The sequence below is a fragment of the Podospora pseudopauciseta genome, chromosome 1 (genome assembly GCF_035222475.1).
Source record: "Podospora pseudopauciseta strain CBS 411.78 chromosome 1, whole genome shotgun sequence".
In the NCBI taxonomy this organism is placed as follows: domain Eukaryota; kingdom Fungi; phylum Ascomycota; class Sordariomycetes; order Sordariales; family Podosporaceae; genus Podospora; species Podospora pseudopauciseta.
Window position 1 is genome coordinate 5,864,337 of NC_085892.1, and position 19,170 is coordinate 5,883,506.

A 19,170-nucleotide genomic window follows, 5' to 3' on the forward strand; every position below is an offset into this window, starting at 1 on the left:
TGCACACAAAATTCAGGCACCCCGCTCAAACCTAATCTCGTCCTTAACCTTGACTGAAGGCCTGGAATATATGTATTGGACTCAACTTTTTCTGTCAACTTCGCCCTTTTCGCACTATGGCCCGAACAAAGCAAACTGCCCGGAAGTCAACTGGAGGAAGGGCCCCACGGCGACGTCTACCGTCAGGTATCATATGCATATATCCAGGTCCGAATACACAGATACGAAGGCCCACCACTACGCGTAAGGCACATTTGCTCAGGCCTCGACCGCTACCAACAGTAAAGCGTCTAAGTGAACAACAAGTTACCATGGCACCAACAAGACCGATGAAGCGGCAGAAGAGGACCGGCACAACTCCAAGAAAACAATTACTGCCTTGGAATGGTTGTAGGACAATGAGGCTGGAACCGCGCTACTCGCTGAGGCCTCGGCGGCAACAGACAGAAAAGCCCGAGAAGGACGAGCAGAACAGACGCAAAGCTAGACGTCAAGACCGGGCAACGAGAAGACGGAACAAAACCAAGAAAGCCTCTGCGGCCGTGACTCTTGTCACGCCCAAAACCCGCACCACCCGGCGAACCCCTCTTGGGCTATTCTCCAGGCTTCCAAACGAGCTCATCTTCCAGATCATCTCATCTGACCTCGACATACCAACACTGACCAATCTTCGCCGTGTGTGCAGGTTCTTCAAAAGCACCATCGACACAGAAGTCAAGGCCTATGCCGAATTGGCTCAGAAAGCTCCTTTTCTTCTACAGCGAATCCTCCTCCAAACCCCCACCTGGGCCTTTTCTTCCAGCTGCAAGGAAGTTCATGCGGAGCTTACCCAGGACTTGCCCATGACATGCAAAAAGTGTAACGACAGTGAGGCGGAATCGTACAACGTGCATAGCTGGGCTTTCAATCTCATGACTTGCCAATTCATGTGCAATGGATGCAGTGGCGGCAACTGCCAGAGAGGTTTTGGAAGTAGCAGCAACCTATGGGTTGAGCGTCATCTGAAAAAGCATCTCACAGAAGCCAATATTGCCTTTACCCAGGAGATGCTCGCCAAAGTGTCTCGTCTTCGGGTCGTTCACCCCTGGGAAATGGATTGCAAACCGACACATGGGACCTGGTCTGCTGGACGAGCAGTGACCTGTTATGAATCAAAGTCTGTGCAACAGGAATTCGGGCTCCTAAAAAGGTAGGCAAGATATCATGCATGACAGATCCATGGCCAATGATTTGCTAACGCTGTTTGTAGGGGGTGTCGGTGCTCCTATGCGGGTTATCCTAGGTCAGAGGCCCTGATGTACGAAAACCGAGCAACCTTTATACCAATGTGGAGGTTTGCTGCCCTGAACGGCAATCGACCGTCCTGGGAGAAGGTCGACTTTGTGTACAGGGATCCCTATTGAGGGTCTTGAAGTCGCTGGGCTCATTCATCGCAGAGAGGCTCTATCTGGCCCGTCATCAACTCCCGCCGGATTCTCGACACCACCCCATCCCATTTCTCAACGGCATCTTTTTCTGCGTCGAATGCGTATAACGGGCGGTTCTGTGAAGAGATGAGTACAGAGCTTGCGATGTATAGGCAGGTAGATAATAGGACATATATGACACATACCTTAATTTTCACCATTTCTGGATCAATATCCACATCATTATCCACATTCTTGAGAACATTGTGCCATCGATCTCGCAAATCCTCCCCATGGGTTTGACTTACCCTCACCCTCGGGAAGCGGAGCTTCTCGTAGGCCCTGGTAGCAACCTCGACTTCGTCCCTCCCTACCAAACCCAGACAAACCGCCAAAACACCCGCACTCTCCGTCGCCTGACTAGCCCCTTGTGCCGACGTCGGCAGATGAGCATGACAGCTGTCCCCCAGCAAGACAATCCGATGCGACTTTGGTGACACCCACGTAGACAACGGCTTCCGGTAGCAGATCTTCCAGTCTAGACACCTGTCCGTAGACATGATCGCATACCTGATATCAGGATCAATATCTGCCACCAACTTCCGGACTTCGTCCATATCCCCCGGCTGAAACCACGACTCGGGAATGTCCCCGTCGTCTTTGTGAGTAAGTATCCAGTTGAACTCCCCCCCTCCTCGGAGTGTGTTCTGAACGACGTGGGTGTCGGGCCCGATCCAAAAGTTGACGCTGTCTTGGGAGAGGAACGTGTTGCGGGCCGGGTCTGCTTTCATTTCCTCGGAAGGGGAGAAGTAAGCGCGGAAACAGGCGTAGCCGCTGGAGATGGGGTCGTCGTGGTGGGAGAGGACGAGGGGGCGGGCGAGGGATTTGATGCCGTCTGCTGCGACTATGAGGTCGGCGGAGAGGGACTTGCCAGTGGAGAGGGCTAGGGTTGGTGGTGTTGTGTCAGTGTAGGAGGTTACGTCGGAGGACATGAGGATGGGGATGCTTCTTTCGCGGACCCTGAAGGGGGTAAGGTTAGTATATGTTAGGTTGGTAGAGGAAAGGGGGAGGGCGGAAAACCATTTGAGGAAGATGTCGTGGTAGTCACCGCGGTGACCGATATATCCTGCCATGTCCATCAGGGGTTGCTCAGCAAGAACTTTCCCGTCGTGCCAACGTCTGATTTTCATGGTGGGGGCCTGGTTGCCGATTTCTTGAATTTCTTTGATGTTGCAGCCCCATCGGGCGAGGAGTTTGTAGGCATTTTCTCCTAGCCCGAGGGAGTCGCCGAGGCGGGTGAAGTTGCGGACTTTGTCTAGGACTGCGACTACTTCGTGACCGTGGTGGTGGAGGGCAATGGCTGCGGCGCATCCTCCCAGGCCAGCACCGACGATAAGGACTGGGACTGGTGTTAGAAATTAGGGGTGGTGGTGTTGTAACATAGCACTGCTTACTCCTAAGGGGAGGATCGTGAGGTGATTCAAGTCTTTTGTAGGGTGCTCCTGTTTCCTGGGGTTCCATGGCTGGGGGTCGCTTTGAGAAATCGTAATGTCCGCATGGTCTTTCTCCATGAAAATAAATATTCAGGAAAGAGAGTCTAATCAATCCTACACCACCCCCGCCGCAGGGTCCGGTTTCACATTTGGAGTTTGGAAGCTGACGTGCAGTGCGGGGGAGATTTACGACGGCAGTTGTCTCCGTCACATCCTTCCCGTAGCTAGCTTTTTACTTAGAGATTCAAGAACTGATAATAGAAATCAGATGATGGTACTAATGTTCTCCACTTCAAATGCAAATGCTTAGGGAGAACTTTGAGTGATACGCTGGATTCAGGAAATCATCGGGCCCTGGCTATTCTGCTTCGACAAGTCTTCAAGTTCTGTCGACTGGACCGGAGCGAGATCAAATTCCAGTAGTAGATATCAAACTTTTACTTATAATAAGAATACCTCTGGCTTCTCACTATGTCAACATTGCCATTTTTCTGATATGGATCGTGTCATGGAGACTTGTGTAGTAGCAAGGGGAGAAAACAGAACCAAGACCACAACACTAACATGTGGTCAGTGCCTTCCAGGCTCTGGTAGAATTATGTCAGCATCCCTGCTGCTCTGTTTGTGACCCTGTGAACCGGCACGTGGCAGGCAGCGGTCCTCATGAAAGGGACTGGGACAGAATGCTTGGTGCCGCAGCCATGCACCAGCCAAGCAATGCTCTGCTGCGGCAGTTTGGGGTCAGGACAGGGCCGTAGACAAGATTCCTCCGTGTCTTCCCATCAATAGGAGCGCCGCTAACCTCGAACGGGAAACGGAGTCGTCCCACCCCCACCGCTCACCGAGGATTTTGCGGGTGGGATTGGGCAGGCTCGACGGGCCTAGTTGGCGGCCTGCCCGCCCAGACGGCGGACCGCACATGCACAGGCTGAGATGCCTGGGGCTGCTTTTTTCTCTGTCGGCTGAGGACGCTGGCGGGTTTCGTCAAACGTTTTCGTTGCAGGTTGGAAAGTTTTCTTCATCCAATTCCCCTCCACTCACCCAATGACCACCCGGGACCTCCGTTTGAGCACATGAAATCACAACCCAAAAGTAATCCCAACAACTTGTCTTCTAATTAGTCTCCTCGGGTGAATGGGGTAGTTGTTGACCTGGAGCCACCCGTCACGGAAGGGAGAACCGGACGGACCTACCGGCGTCAGTGGCTTCAGCAGGCCGTCCACGCTTCTCCGTTCCGCCCACCAACCCCACAGCACACTCCACGGTTGACGCGTGCTTGCGACAATCGCCACGTTGTGTACGATCTGTCTCACCGTTGGTAATACCTTAATTTGACGACGTATCGCTGTGCGGGCAATGGGTAAGTCTCTCGTTAGATTACATTAAGGGAGTGCAATCATGCTAATCCCTTCGCGTTTCATTTCGTCCAGACGGTCACCACTATGCGTCCAATCTCCCGCTCGGGATGGGTGTCCAGACAAGTGATGCCGGGCTAGGCTTTGGTCATCTTTCGGTCCATGGTGGACCTATCGGTATGGACGCTGTGGGTGACCCAATGGACCTCGACATGGACTTCGATGAAATGTCGTGGGCCATTGACTTCAACTCACCCATCAATCACATCGATCCCCAGCAGCTCCACTCGTTCGAAGTGAACCCGAATTATCATCCACCGAACGGGCTTCCCTATGACTACCTCTTTGCCGAAGACGAAGGTTACTTTCCTCCCTTTAACCCGCCCTTGCCCAACATCAACCACAGGCCTCCTGAGGATGGGTCGCACGACCTTGCCAGGGAGCGTCTTCGCAAGCAACTGTCCCTGCTGTCAAAGGGATGGTGCGGAGACGAGATTCGATTCAAGAATGTCGACCCGGCCAAGGCTGTCATCTTGCATACACTGGCTATTGAGCTGGGGTTGGAGTACAACCACAACGTCCGTAGTCAAGAAGTACTGATTTCACGCTTCGAACCCACCCAACTTCCATCCGGGCCGCGGCCTTCGTCTGGGCGTTTATCCACTTCACCCCCCCGCGCTTCTGTGGAGCTAAATGCCGTCAGCTGCCTTCCTGGCGAATCTACATTTTCACTATCTCACTTTCAGTCGCCTCAGCCCCCACACTTTGATGTAAGGGCAGCTGTTGCACCTATCCAAGAAGCACCATTACAACAACCACAGCCCGACTCCATAGTTGCCAAACCTCACCAAGCGCTATCACGTCATCCGAGCCGCAGCGAGCGTATCACTGATTCGATCAGCAAGCATGTCTCGACCCTCAAGGCTTCCGTTGCCAAGGGTGGGAGACGTGGACCGCTCACAGAGAACGGCCGACGGGGTATGAGAGAGTTGGAGACAGTGGGTGGCGCTTGTTGGAGATGCAAAGTCCTGCGTCGCAAGTGTGACCCTGGCACCCCATGTCGGTGTTGCCTGCAATTGGAAAGCGTTGCCATGCCCAACCTGGGGGAAGACGCACCATTGTGGCCTTTGATAGGATGTCGCCGTGGACCTCTTGGCGATTCCCTTCCTACGCAGCTTCTTTGTCCCCTTCAGAGCCTGGAATGTCATCTAGCTTCAAGCAACAGCAGCCGCCGTTGCCGTTCAGTAGATCTTGCTGAAAGATGCCTACTATCAGCCGAAAGTCAGCGGTTGGCAGATATGAAAGCCGTCTTTGAAGGGGCATCGGACAAGCTGTCAATCTGTGATTTTGGGCTGAAAGCCTCCTTTTATGCATTCATTGATGCAGGTCGTTACCGTGACAGGGACTCTCTACACCAACAGAATACGCCCTGTGATGGGAACCCTGTGACCTATGCCGAGCTAATTGCCATCATTGCCTGGGAGCTGTCCGAGAACAACGCTCTGCTGGGGTCGTTGCTCGAAATCAAGTCTTGGGAGAACTTCATGGGGATGCTGGAGACAGCCTGCATCTACGAGTCCGAGGTTGGCCAGGTAGGTTGATTGACGTCTAACTGAGACATATCAGAGCTAACAGGGTTGTACAGACGTCGGTAGTCTTCCTCTCCATGGTGTGTTTGAGACACTGTCTGGAAGGACTTCGACTCCACTCAGCACAGCTCTTGGTCCCCACGGCTCATGACGACTGCAGCAGTGGCGACTGCCAGGTCGACTGCATTCGCAATCTCTACCGTCAGGTTACGGCGTACGTCGATGAGCTTTCTGCTGTCATGTTTAACAAGGAGAACATGAGAGACCGAAGGTGGTGGCTGTCAACCTTCTACAGCCTATGCATTCAAAGCTATGTCCGTCATGCATTAATTGCTATTGAGAAGCAGTTACGATTCAAGCCAACGGATGACGTGCCGGCCGAAGATCTATCGACTACACAGTATCTGCATTTAGCAGCGTTATTGTTCACGGCTGCCTCGGCGAAGTATGACCCACTCATTGGTGGACGCCTTCAATATGCGTTGACAGATAACTCGGTCATTCCTGAGACTTCAGTCCCCGAACTTGCCCATTCATCGGCCCGTGTGGCTTTCGAGGTGGATCAGTGGGCCAATAATGGAATCCGGACTTCATATCAATTTCTGAGAAAGCTGTTGCAGATCGGCAGTCTTGACTTTGTCGAACAACAAGTCAAATGCCAAGGCCAGCATCTGGAGGTATCTGGCCACAAGAAGACTCCGTCTGTTGGATCGGCGTCTCTGCATTCCATGCCGTCCCCCATCTCACCAAATGACAGCGCTTTCACAACATCGACACGATCCTCTCGCATCTACTTACAAAGGAACTCCATCGATAGCAGATTTTCAGCACAGCCTTCTACCATCTTCTCGTCCAATCTTAGCTCCGACAGTCTGGCTCAGACGTTATCGACGGCACACACAAGCTTATATGAGCCTTCCATCCTGACCAATCCGCGATATTCAGCTGTAATTGGTGAGGTTGATCTGGATATGGTTGTCAGTGAAGGGGAGGGACTCGAGCCAGAAGAGATTTTGAAGTTCGTGTGCGAATGTTGCCCACGAGGGCCACGCCACTTCCGAACATACGAGGAGTTATCGTGAGTATCTCAGCTTTGCATGTGACAAGCCAACTTCTAACCGCGCACCAGTGCACATGAAGCCGAAAAGCCCCATCTATGCACCAACGCGCAGTGCAAGAAACGCTTCAAGTCACCCACCGAAGCCGAAAGACACATCAATGCTATCCATCTAAAGTCTGAATCATGGTCCTGCAAAGCTCTCACGCATCCGCTGCTAGCCTTTCATATGGAAATATTCCCTAATGGGGCGGTGTGGGATGTGTGCGGGTTCTGTGGCGGTGGCTTTGCTCGAAAGACCTCGGCGATAAAAGACGAAACGTTACCATCTACAGGGGAAACTTCAATGAAGGCAGATGCAGAAAGTATTGAGAGAGACGAAGCAGAACTCATCTCCCACATGGAAAGAGTTCACAAGTTTGGGGAGTGCGATCGGGAGAAGCATTTCTACAGGGCTGATAATTTCAGACAGCATTTGAGAAATACACATATTGCGAAGCCAGGGAAGTGGTTGAAGGTTTTGGAGGGGGTGTGCAAGATTGGAAAGGATGGGCCACAAGGGGCGGTATAGGCGATGGTTTGGAGTTTTTTAGGTGATACCTGGAGTGTAGTCATCCTCTCGGTTTGATTATACCATTTTGCGAGTCATTTCTTTTCATGATAATGAGACTTAAAGTCAGGGTTTGGGGTATAGGTGGGATCTCTTAGAGACATAGCGGTGTTTTTATGCTTGAATGTAGGGATGGATGGGATGGGATGGCTCAGGCTGCCCTGGGAAATTAATCTTTGCCCTGGTCTTCACACCTTTTCATCACTTTATAGTAAGTGGAAGAAAGAGGAGCCGGTCTTATTACACTTGGCTTCAGAACTCCGTTGGCTGAGTACTTGTGATCAGTAGCAACTGGCCCATCTGAAACACAACTCGAGCGGTTTCTGCCCTTCATTGACACACACAGTAAAACAATACTTTTTCATGGACCATAGAAAAGTCATCAAGCTTCAATTTCCACGTTAATCTTACATCTCCCCCGCCAAGGCATCATCCAACTCAGACTCTAGGTATGGAATGCTACCTCGGGGATCTCCGCTGGCGAGATACCTATGAGATCGTTCACTTGGACGAGTATGTCTGGGACTTCCGGATTCACTGGCAGTGGCTGGGAGGTTGTGTTACCAATGCATTTCGTGCGTTGTGGTTGGCGGCGGTCAAAGACAGGGCCGGACTTGACAGGAGGACACCGAGACACAGTCTCTTATCAGAGCATCGTTGACATCCCACAGCAACTCGCAGCATTTTTGTTTAGTAATATCATAGGCGATGTCATGAGCAGAGACCAAAGCTTGTACATGTAGCAGTGAGCTTTGTCTACAATTGCTCCGTTTTCGACTAAAAACTTGGCCAAGGATGGAAGGTATACCACCAAGCACAAAGCTGTCGGATATCCCTGTGGCAGATCCGAACAGTGGCATACCTACAAATCTTGTCAACCCGCCCATCTCCTTCTCACTGCTGTACAGGTGGTTGGCATCATATTATGCGTCACCTCTTTGACGTTTTTTCTTGCTCGGATCATGGTGGTGCATCGGTCAAAACGTCAGTTCGGCCTCGGCGATGGCAAGCACCTTGCCTACCAACCAACCGACCTTCATCCCCAGTACAGTGACTGACCCCGACAACGCGAAGTATCCGTCACCATCGCCCGGATATTCACCGCAGTATACACGGGCGTCTGCTCCTCTCGTATGCCCCCCTCGCTACCCTTTCCCATCCTTCAAACGCCCCAGGAGCTAATCGATCGACCCCCTCAACCAAGTAAGCGAAGGCGTAATGCGACACGCCTGGGACACACCCCTAACCAACTTCGGACCAGTCTACCTCAAAGTTAGTTTTGGGAATTTCTCGATTGAGGAGGGGAGCGTGGTGGCGTCGGGTGGGAGGGATCGGTTGTGTGGGGGTGATGCTGAGTCTGGTTCTCATCTTCAAGGGTGCAATAAGACTGATCATGGGGGTGGGGGTGATTTGTATGGAGGGGAAGGGATACAACAGAGCGTAGTTGTTGAGGTGAGCTGTATTAGGGTCGGTGGTGGTAATGGGAAGATTGGGGGTAGGGTTGAGCGGGAATATTGATAGATACGGTGTCTCCCTCTCGATGACAAAGGACCTTGGAAACGATGTTATGGAAGCATGCCAACTTTAGACAATGGAATACAGACGGTAAATACGGTAGCGAGAGGCTTGCGGGGTTGAAGGCTGTCAGTGGGAAGCATGATCCTGAGTGTATGTTTCAGAGAGGCGTGTCGAGCGGGTTCAAGCTTGTTTGATGATTTGGATGCAAAGGAAATCAGAGCGATTGGATAGTCAAATTAACACAGCCCCTATGTTTCCAGTTTACAAGGTAGTTTAACAACCAGCCGAAGGGCACGCATAGCCAACAATTCCTCAATGGGACATATTTAGAAGTGAATATATACAGCCCAAGTAATTCCCAACCAAACCCCCTTTATGCAACCCCGTCTTTATGCAAGTATTGTCACTCAATGTCTCCCCTTCTCTATTCTTTGGTATCTCTCTCACATCATCGCCATCTCACCGCAGACTTAGACGCATTGGTGGTAGTAAGCGTTCTGGGTGTTGCAGGTAGAGCCAGCAGCGCAAGTGGTGCAGCCAGTCCACCCGTTACCACCGCACTGTCCCCACTTGGCAACGGCGCAGCCAGCGGGCTGGGTGGCGACGGGAGCACGGGTAGAGGTGACGAGAGTGGTGGTGGGCTGGGGCTGGGGCTCAACGGGGGAGCTGCCACCGCCGTTGGAGCCGCAAGAGAAGACGGATGGGCCGGGGACGGTGTAGGAGTTGAAGTTGCTGTAGATGTTGGCGGTGTAGCCGGGGTCGGTGGCCTTGAAGGCACCGGGGATAGCAACACCGGATGGGTTCACGCTGCCGCCACCAGTGACCTTGATCTGGGCGCAGGAGATGTAAAACTGGGGAGTACCGGCGGGGTATGGGTTGTGGATACCGAGGGACTGGATGCGGAGAAGGTACTCTCCGTCGGTGATGCAGCTGGGAAGCTGAGCAGTGTAGGAACCAGCAAGAGTCCACTGGCCGCCGGGGAAGGTCGGGCCCCAGTCCTTGATCTTGAACCAGGTGCCGCTGCCGTCGTAGCTGGAAGCTGAGCCTGGGGCCTTGCTGAGGTAAACGGAGACAGGACCCTGGTGGTAGACTATGGGGTGTTAGACTAAGCATGAATGGTTTGGCTGATTAGGATGACATACCAGGAGTGTCCAAGTGGAAGGTGAAAGAGTCACCAGCACGGACGGTCACGGTCTGAGTGTTGGCACCGCTGGCACCACCCTCGTTACACCTGAGGTCGTTGGAGCTGAGGTCGGTCACAGGGCTATTATAGTTGGTATTTTGACGGATGTACTGGAACACGCCGTGCTTGGTGCTGCCGGTCGAGAGCTGCTGGAAGATGTAGTGGGCCGAAACCTCGCTGACAGCCAGCGAAAGGGCGGCAACGCTCAAGAGTCCCTTCATGGTGATGGTTGAGGATGGTGTTTGGACGAAACTGGTTTGGTGGTTTCTTTGGCCAACTTGACACAGCTTGAAGAGAAAAGAGAGCCCGAGAACCACGCCTGGAGACAGCCTCCTCTTATGCCCGCCAGCCCACAGCCCAAACCGGGCAGGTGGCAGCGGCAATAGAGTGATACGTCAGTCCTTGGTGGTCTTGTCCTTCGTGGAGGTTCCATTTCCGGCACCTGAAGTGGGATTCCTGTTCCATGTGTCCATCGCCAAATCCAGCGGCCCGGGAACCGAAGGTCACTTGAGCTGGCCCATTTGATATTGGCTTGTCCATCAACCCGGGCAAGGCGCGGATAGTGGCGTCCGGCTTCTCAAAGAGGTGTTATCCCCAAATTAGTTGGGCCAATAGGGTGTATTGGTTGCATTTAACCATTGCAATGTCACTGTAGTTATGCACCCCACAACAGCGAACCCGGAATCTGTGAACCGATTGTCAGGGGGCTCTGTCATGCGACATGGATTCGGGACGATCAGCCGCCGAGAGATTTTTGACTGTTTTGCAAAAGAGGCTCGATTGCCATGCCGCCGTCTGGACCGTCGTTTCATTCTGGATCGAGCTGTCCAAGATTGTTTGTTTTCATAGTGACGGGATGCGGTATCGCGGTCTCGAGTGCCGACGTGGACCAGGGAAACATCGACCTGAGTAGGGTTACGTCACTGGCGAGGCTAGGCGAGGAGGGTAATATATTCCAGTCTCATGGCGTGGATATGCGCGCATAGTGCTCAGCGCCAGGATTGTTCGAGAAACGTGAAGTTAATATCGTGCCGCCCATTGAAGAATGCACTTGAGACACGAGAAAGATTGGAGGGTCCAACGTCAAGGCCAGGAAGAAGGATGCGAGGGAGTCAGAAAGACAAGAGCAAGTGTGTTGGGAGACAAGGGTACAAACGGTTGTGTGGTGGAGCTCTTGGCATCGCGTTGGTTACACTCGTAGTCCGAAGCGCATCAATCACAGTGAAGGAGGGTAAGCTTTTTGATGCCAATAGGCGAATGGTCCCCAGTGTATTTTGGAACGGTTGGGATTTGCGTTGAAGTGTGGGATCTCCTTGTGGCTTGCACGAGGGAGGTTGGCTTTCATTGGTGAAAAAGCCCTCGGCATGCCAAAAAGGGAAACTCAAATTGAGAAGTGGGACGGATGAGTCCACTTATTCTTGCGCCTCAGACCACACGTCAATGTTATTTCGAACCAGCCCGGTTGTGAAAGTTAATCATGAGATGTAGTGAAAGACATAGCATATTCGGAATTAAAAGCGTCTTGCCTCTGTTGTCTTGACCTCAGAGTGAAATGCAACCAAAATATCAAAAGTAATCACTGTTTGGAACTTGTTCGATACCATGGGCTGGGAAATAAACTTCACATACTGACACACATGTTGTTCGCCACCATTGCCACAAAGTCATGAGGCTGAAGGAAAGTATCACAGCGTGGGTGTCAAGGCTTCAGACGCAAAACTTTTCTCTGAGGTTAACCTGATCCCCCCCCCCCCTAAAAAAAGCCATGTCCAAGATAGAGCCACCCAACATGTCGACAATTCTCCTTGCCTACAATCATCCTCCTGATTCAACATCAAATCATCGTCCCATCATGTGGCCCAGCCACTCGGGTCCAGAGCAGAAGGAAGCCTCAGAAGTAGTTGTTGATTTGTGAGCATTCATCCGAACTCACCAACTTCAGAAAAGAGCAACCCAAATCCTCTGCCTTGGTGGACCTGGTGACCAAAGCCTTGAAAGCAACTCGATGGGCGAGTGAATGGGAAACACAGAATATATCCTCAAACAAGGCCTTACCTCTGGACTCTTCCTTATACATTCTCAGATTCAGTCCTCGCTGCTACAGATCATGATGGCACAATCAACTTCGGTACAACCGCCGGGTCGAAACCTCATGAACAAAGCATACGAGCTTTACGAAAAGCTCGAAGAGTCCAGCGCCATACCCGAAGCCTGCGCCAGCATCACCAATTCCGCGCGGGACTTTTGCAATTTAGCGACAAACACCACTCGATCACCTTCAAAACCCGCTCCTGGCCGTGCCGAGATAACCAACTGGCTCCAAAGTCTAGCCAGCTGGGAAGAAGAGGCTGACGACATCCCGAACCTAGACTCAATGGCGACCTCCCCCAGAGCAACAACCCCTGACAGCCAAAGATTTGCCTCTAGATACCAAGCTGTCCGTGTCCTCCTCCTCTCCTGGAAAAACGACCACCCCCAAGCCATCAACCACACAAAGATAATGCGCAACCTCGAGGACCTCTTCCGCGACACCTACAACTTCGTTGTCTACTCCTACCAATTCCAGCAACCCACCAACCCAGCCGAAACCATCGACGGGGCCTTCTTCAGCTGGCTCATGACCAACAACTTCCTCCTCAACATCAACCCAAAAAACCACAAAGAACTCGTGATCATCATATACGATGGAGTCACTGGCAAAGATACCTCCAACAACCTCCGTCTCTACAACTACCAGAACCCAACCCGAAACTCCCTCCTCTGGGACCCCAATCTCCAAACCCGCTTCGTCCAAGCCCCCTTCGATACCCTCCAAATCTTTAATGCAACTTATCAACCTCCCAACCAACCCGTTCGCAACTCAAGCGGAATCAACCTAGTCCTCGCCGCCAGCGACAAGGATATTTTCAAAAGCAACAACTGGCAGCTTCTCTTCCTCGAGGCTTTGTATACAGCCCTTCTCCCCACCAACGGCCCACTTTCTCTCGGCGCTATTCTCGAACGTATCAAAGTGGCTTATCAGGAGAAAAACCTGAAAGAATTGCGCATGCCCAATATTGTTAGGCTTCCCTCCGATGGTGACGATACCGAATTAAGCATCGCCCCGCTGGAGGGGGCAGATAAAGATGGGTGGGTGGTGCTGTCGCATCATGACTATTGGTCTCAGAGGCAGGGCGGTGGGAGGTGAAAGAGATTTGGTAGTCTATTGTAAGGTTGTGCAAGAATGTTAAAGAACCGTGTGATTAGGTGATAATAAATGATACCCCCGGTTTAGCCTCAAGCATATCGATTCGACACCCCCGGCAACTCAGCAGACACCTGCGGGCCGTAATGTGCCAGTTCCGCTGACCCAGGTGTCGCTGCTCCATGATGTGCCTGATCCCAATCACGCCCACTTCGCAGTTCCGTCGCGTTCTGGTATTGTTGCTGCTGCTGCTGCTGCTTGTGCCATTCCTGAAGATACGGAGAGGGTTGCTGCTGTGACGGATCGAGAAAAGGTGCCACCGGCTCGACCAAAGCCCTCTTGGTCTTGTGGAGTTTCCACATCAGCCATGCAATAACTGAGACCATTACGACAACACTAGCTGCGCCCACGCCAATACCGACCTGCGCTGCTACGGGAAGCCCGCCTCCTGATGATGAGGACGAAGGTGCTGGGTCTTGGCCTGAGGCCCCTGTTGAGCCATCTCTCGTTGAGCCACCCGGCGAGCCGTTGTCGCCCGATCCAGTCTCCTTTGGGCCACTGGCGTTTGTCGCCGTGGTCGGACTAGGTTCGAAGGACGGCGTTGAGGGTTTAGTTGTCGTCGAAGTGGAACTCGAACTCGAAACCTGAGCCAAAGGCGTGTAAACCCCGTTGCTGGAATCCCAAAGAGCCAACGTGACCGGCCTCGGCGGCATAACCTCGAATCGCCCTATCCCATCATCGCAGCACCTCCCCGTCTCTGTCTTCTCGCAACAAAACGACGTGTCTTTGTCTGTGACATTGGAGCATGATATCAGGTTTGCTCCCCCGCCGCCGACATCTATTCCTTCGGTGTTAGCCCTTACCAGTCCAAAATAACACACCAGGATGAACGAACTCATGCAAAAAGAGGCGCACTCTGGCGAATTCCAGTTTCGATCAGTGCATGTCCCCCTGATAATCTTCCCATCCGGAGCCTGGCACATCTTGTTCGACAGACAGGCCCGCCCATACGACCCCCCTTTAAAACAGCACATGCTGTCCTCTGCTTCGGGGTGACATGGCGTGTCGGTCGTGGCCTCAACACCGTTGGGGTAGTAGCACTTTTTGGCGGCCCACGATAACTGCACAACGCCCATGCAGGCGACTGCCGTGTGTAACCTCATGTTGGAGTTGCTGAAAGATGCTGGGGAGATTGGTGAGAAAAGTGCAAGGAGGTGCAACAAGAGACAGGGCCATATTCTTAAGAGAAAGCACTGATGCTGCTCCATGGCTGATGATGGTTTCATCCTTGTTCGCTTGCACGCCGCTATGTAGCACCGCGTGGGAGCGGCGCAGCAAGGGGCCAGGGGCCCAGAATGTTCCTGGCCTGCAGACACAGCAATAGTATTGGTCTAATGAAGAGCTGTTGGCTCGTCGTCGGTCTGCGCGCGTAGTAGCGCGAGATTGTTATGCCCAAATAAGACATTCGCCAAGGCCCTTGAGAGACCGGCGGCCCCCAAGAAACCAAGCGAAAGGTCGTGTCACGCTGCCAGATTTGCCGGGACATTGGGGTTGGTCTGACAGGCAGCATTGATGAAGGCGAAGAGGAGACACAGGGCTGAAGCAAGTTAATGCCTTGTTGGGGTTTGTCGAACGTCGACGGCAGCGACTTGACAATGCACCAGTGAAGCAGCAGGAAGGACTGCTAGCTGCCTGTGTCACTTTCTCAACCCTGGACAGGGCAGCCTTTGAAGGTGGAAGATAAGTTGCTCCGCATCACCTGTCTCGGACTCGATCTCAGTCGTCAGGACCTTGCAGAGTCGGTGTAATCCGAGTTGGGCTTGGCGGCATAATTGGGGCAGAGACCCGCGCGTCTAATTCTCGGAGTCTCGATGGCGAGATGACTGCAGGTACAAAAGAGCCGCACAATCCGAGCAATGTATCAATAAGGCAGACAGGGTCTGGTGAATCCGAGTTGGAGATTTGCAAGAATGTACCGTTGCACAAAGAGGCAGCCATCCAGCCCTATGAAAAGGGGCAGAAAAGTGAATTTGCCGCCCAGTTCTTCCTGAGACAGATTGTTCTGACATCAGAAACAAGCAATTTTCGATCGCAGCTTGTGTCTGTTGTGGGTGAAAATAAAGAAAAGTCGGCCGTGTGGTTAGGCCATGGTCCACCTGGCATTGCGGGGAAAACTGCTATTTGGTAAGCGCACCGAACAGTCGGAACGCACAATCTCAAGTGGCAGGCAACCAATGATCTTTTCGTCTTCAATCTGACACGGAAGACCCATCAGCCGGCCCCGTGGACCCCAAGATATTATCTTGCAGAGTGCCAAAGGAGTCACACAGATCTTTGTGTCACCTAAGGTACTGTATGCCAAGGTGATAGCTGCGGTTGGGAACTTGTGCAAGATGCCAAGCATCCCAAGTCCCACCCAAACCATGAGGCCACCTCAGCTAGGCAGCCAAGTCAAACTTGACGACATCTCTTCCCCTCTTTGAACTGTTCCGATAGTTTGTTCTTTCACACCTTTGTATTCAACAATTATGGCTGCTAATGAGACCACCCCACTCCTGCGGGAAAGCAACACCGAAGGCGGCACTCCAGCGCGTGCCACGGACGCAGAAACACAGCAGACTCAGAATGAGGATCAACTCAACCTTCGAGGCCCTACCGAGCTCAAGCTCGCTGCTGTGGCTCACCTGGGCAGTGTAGTCACTTCTTTTGGCGCTGTTGGGCTGGCTTTGGTGTATGGGCCCCTCGTCCACAATCCGCCCAAGTCGTGGTGGCCTCCTTATGTCGTGCGTGAATTAGCCTCGACCGCAACGACGGTTGTACGTATCACTTTGCCTTGTCTCTGTTGTTTCAACCTTCGTGGACATACTGACCAAGGCTATAGGGAATTCTGACTGTCATTTGGGGACTGGCCAACTTTCTCGTGTTTCATTTCCGCCGCCGACTGATAGGACCTCCATTCCTCGGTGGTCTGCTACATCTCATGGGCGCCTTCCCTATATTTCTCTTCTTCATGGCTCTCAACGATATAATGGAGAGAGACGGTGGCAGTCATCAATGCCAGCGTTGGGATGGGCAGCAGTGGTATCCTGCCGATCCAGAATGTCTGGCCTGGGTTAAACGCTTCTTTGTCCTCGTTTACACTGGCTTGTTTTTCTTTCTGGGTGTCTGGTAAGTGCCTTTCTATGATTGTCGTTGATCAATGCCTGACATTCACCACTTTAGCACCTCACACGCCGTCCTTGTTTATCTCAACTTTATGTGGACCAAAAGACAGTTCGTGGCATTCATGCGATCCCTTCCGTGGTCAAGGCCTGAACTCTCGTCTCACAACGGCGCCTATCGTGCGCGTGTTCCTGTCCCGATTGTCCCAATAGGAGGTATCTCGTTCGAGTTTGGCATCAAGGTCTTGGGGCGTGATTCTGTCCCGCGATCAGCTGTTGAAGCGGAAGAGAACAGTTCGGCGCAGGCTACCACCTCTGGACAGACTGCTTGAGGCTGACGAACGATCCTGTACGATCTTTGGTATGAGACATCTCGCCGTGATGCCGAGCGGTATATTTAGTATGGAGAACATTGGATGCACTTAAAGTTTTGAAATAGGAGAAAGGCTCGCTTTCTATATGTAGCAGACAACAATTAATCTTTATTTGATGCACACAGGCACCATATCCCTGTTCCCAACTACCAAGCCGTATGACCCCCATCAATAACAAGATTCCCACCCGTCATGAAACTGCTCCCCTTACCCATCAGAAACAGCACCGCAGCCTTGAATTCGCTCGTCTCCGCCAGCCTTCCCATCATGTTCTCCGCCTCCCACTTCTCCCTCAGCCCGGGCACCTCCTCAAAGTTCTTGAGCACCATCGGCGTAAGGATATGGCCAGGAGAAATACAATTCACTCTGATCCCCCCGCTGCCATCCGGCCTCGTAGGGCTCCATTCCATGGCCAAGTTCCTCGCCAACTGAATCACACCGGCTTTGCTAGAATTATACACCGGACTGAGCAAGCCTTTGTTGGCAATCAGCCCGCTCATACTGGCAATAAGACAAATACTCGCCCCCTTTGTCTTGTGCTTGAACATCTGCCTCGCTGCTGCGGAAGCGGTCATGAACACACCAGTGTAATTCACCTCTAACATCTTGGCGACGTCCTCGGGGGTGTACTCCATCGCCGGAGTGATCTGCTGAATCCCCGCAGCAGCCACCACCCCGTCCAACCGCTGATTATCATCCGCAATCTTCGCAATGAGGGAGTTGAGGGAGTCATTATCGGCGACATCTTGCTGGCAGTAGTGGAGGGAGCCGCCCCAGGTGGGGACGACGCGGGAGTTGGCTTGCTCCCATTGCTCTGGGTCAGAGGGGGAGGGGTGTCGGTCCAGGCAGTACACTTTCCCGCCTGCTTCGACAAGGGCCTCGGCGAGGGTGAGGCCTAGGCCTTGGGCGCCGCCGGTGACGATGTAGACTTTGCCGCCAAGGTCGAAATCGGAGAAGCGTTGGCGGCCGATGTTTTCGGAGGGGGAGACGCGTGGGGAGGTTTTGTTTTGGGTGGGGTCCGGGTTTTGGGGTTTTACTTTTGTGAGGAGGGGTGGTGAGGTGTGGAGGAGGCGGGTGGTGGTTGGTGTGCAGGTGAGGCGGGTTGGTGGTTTGGAGCGGGTGATGTTTTGGGAGAGGCGGGCTTGCCTTGAGGCGAAGCGGCAAGCTCTTGCTGCCGAGGGGTTCATTTTGAGTATGTTTTGTAGTTTTATTTTGGGTCTGTTCAGTCACAGTAAGAGTGGTGCATGAGGTTCATTCACCGGCCGGCTTTTATGTGGCCGTGGTGTTGATCAAACATGTGTTGATGTAAGTCAGCACTCGAACCTGATTCTGGCACAGGAGCTTTTGCTCCGAGTCCAAGACGTCTACTATCCCACTATCCGTACCGACAGCCACACAAGCGATGATCTTCGACGTCATGATAGTGGTGGTATGGCCAATAGGCCGGTGAATATCTCCCAACACCCCCGTTCCGGCACTCGAATCTGGCTCCGTGACCGTCGGGACAGCATCGTTCACCGATGTTCGCAATGCCGTTTCATAACGGCAGGATGCTTTCTCCGATATGTTGCCTGTGCTGAGGGCCTAACTCCGCAAGTTCAGCCACGGTGAGCTGTCAAACGGCGGGTGTTGCCTGCGCCGAGAAATGCCCCACCTCCGGCCCCGGCATGACCGCCGATCGGTATGCTCAAACGCGGCATCTCGGCGCCGATACATGACGTTGATGTGGAGCCGAACCGCGAATAAGCTTTGTTCCCTCTTGTTTCCATCGACTTTTGATCCTGAAATTCTCAACCTGACACACCTGACTCCCTGAATGTCTTCTCCCTGCGAAGATCTTGCAGCTCGTGCGGGTCAGTAAGTAGGATGAGTCTGGAACGCGCGTTCAAGTCATTTACGTTTTTCGGTGGAGAACAGACGGCTCGGCATTTTAAGCTTGGTAACTCTCTTCATTCAATCTGGCATTGAAAAGTCTCTCATTGAAATATGGATATCCACTTGATGTAGCTCAATTCACCAACGCAGACACACGAAAATACGAAAATTCCAACAACTCAGGGCCTTCTGGTCTCTGGTCCTCTATTTAAGTTCCACGCTCACGTCCCAGAGTCCCGCTCCGTATCGCCGTACTTTGAAGGCTTCGTAGTTCAAGCGGACATGCTGTAGGGTTGGACAAGCAAATGCCAACTTCTCTGCCAACGCCTCAAGATCTTGTGCATACTGGGACACATTGTCGACCG

The 19,170-nt window shown here is 52.7% G+C and overlaps 9 protein-coding genes across 9 annotated transcripts; 5 read left to right on the forward strand and 4 right to left on the reverse strand.

Annotated features, from left to right (window-relative positions):
• Positions 1 to 2,436, forward strand: QC763_116275 (uncharacterized protein). The gene is made up of 3 exons (XM_062908196.1): positions 1 to 1,189; positions 1,247 to 2,072; positions 2,168 to 2,436. Exons 1-2 carry the CDS (start codon positions 117 to 119, stop codon positions 1,401 to 1,403), a joined length of 1,230 nt encoding a protein of 409 aa, XP_062771249.1. The 5' UTR covers positions 1 to 116; the 3' UTR covers positions 1,404 to 2,072; positions 2,168 to 2,436.
• On the reverse strand, positions 119 to 3,227 carry QC763_116280 (uncharacterized protein). Its single transcript, XM_062908197.1, has 4 exons — positions 2,861 to 3,227; positions 2,487 to 2,805; positions 1,613 to 2,426; positions 119 to 1,543 (listed from the first exon to the last, which is right to left on the reverse strand). The coding sequence occupies exons 1-4, from the start codon at positions 2,925 to 2,927 to the stop codon at positions 1,424 to 1,426; spliced, it is 1,320 nt and encodes a 439-aa protein (XP_062771250.1). The 5' UTR covers positions 2,928 to 3,227; the 3' UTR covers positions 119 to 1,423.
• Positions 3,228 to 3,686: 459 nt separating this feature from the next.
• On the forward strand, positions 3,687 to 4,168 carry QC763_0019080 (uncharacterized protein; the record flags this gene model as incomplete). Its single annotated transcript, XM_062905368.1, has 2 exons — positions 3,687 to 3,902; positions 4,043 to 4,168. Exons 1-2 carry the CDS (start codon positions 3,819 to 3,821, stop codon positions 4,166 to 4,168), a joined length of 210 nt encoding a protein of 69 aa, XP_062771251.1. The 5' UTR covers positions 3,687 to 3,818.
• Positions 4,169 to 4,255: 87 nt separating this feature from the next.
• QC763_116290 (uncharacterized protein) lies at positions 4,256 to 7,471 on the forward strand (the record flags this gene model as incomplete). The annotated part of the gene is made up of 4 exons (XM_062908198.1): positions 4,256 to 4,259; positions 4,330 to 5,846; positions 5,900 to 6,921; positions 6,973 to 7,471. 4 exons carry the CDS (start codon positions 4,256 to 4,258, stop codon positions 7,469 to 7,471), a joined length of 3,042 nt encoding a protein of 1,013 aa, XP_062771252.1.
• Positions 7,472 to 7,642: 171 nt separating this feature from the next.
• QC763_0019100 (uncharacterized protein) lies at positions 7,643 to 8,171 on the forward strand (the record flags this gene model as incomplete). The annotated part of the gene is made up of 2 exons (XM_062905369.1): positions 7,643 to 7,721; positions 7,960 to 8,171. 2 exons carry the CDS (start codon positions 7,643 to 7,645, stop codon positions 8,169 to 8,171), a joined length of 291 nt encoding a protein of 96 aa, XP_062771253.1.
• A 1,026-nt stretch (positions 8,172 to 9,197) lies between these two features.
• On the reverse strand, positions 9,198 to 11,409 carry QC763_116300 (uncharacterized protein). Its single transcript, XM_062908199.1, has 2 exons — positions 10,171 to 11,409; positions 9,198 to 10,118 (listed from the first exon to the last, which is right to left on the reverse strand). Exons 1-2 carry the CDS (start codon positions 10,430 to 10,432, stop codon positions 9,499 to 9,501), a joined length of 882 nt encoding a protein of 293 aa, XP_062771254.1. The 5' UTR covers positions 10,433 to 11,409; the 3' UTR covers positions 9,198 to 9,498.
• Positions 11,410 to 13,339: 1,930 nt separating this feature from the next.
• Positions 13,340 to 15,528, reverse strand: QC763_116310 (uncharacterized protein). Its single transcript, XM_062908200.1, has 2 exons — positions 14,291 to 15,528; positions 13,340 to 14,233 (listed from the first exon to the last, which is right to left on the reverse strand). The coding sequence occupies exons 1-2, from the start codon at positions 14,679 to 14,681 to the stop codon at positions 13,488 to 13,490; spliced, it is 1,137 nt and encodes a 378-aa protein (XP_062771255.1). The 5' UTR covers positions 14,682 to 15,528; the 3' UTR covers positions 13,340 to 13,487.
• On the forward strand, positions 15,472 to 17,060 carry QC763_116320 (uncharacterized protein). Its single transcript, XM_062908201.1, has 3 exons — positions 15,472 to 16,211; positions 16,277 to 16,563; positions 16,618 to 17,060. Exons 1-3 carry the CDS (start codon positions 15,924 to 15,926, stop codon positions 16,886 to 16,888), a joined length of 846 nt encoding a protein of 281 aa, XP_062771256.1. The 5' UTR covers positions 15,472 to 15,923; the 3' UTR covers positions 16,889 to 17,060.
• Positions 17,061 to 17,076: 16 nt separating this feature from the next.
• Positions 17,077 to 18,117, reverse strand: QC763_116330 (uncharacterized protein; the record flags this gene model as incomplete). Its single annotated transcript, XM_062908202.1, has 1 exon — positions 17,077 to 18,117. One exon carries the CDS (start codon positions 18,115 to 18,117, stop codon positions 17,077 to 17,079), a length of 1,041 nt encoding a protein of 346 aa, XP_062771257.1.
• Between the last annotated feature and the right edge of the window lie 1,053 nt (positions 18,118 to 19,170).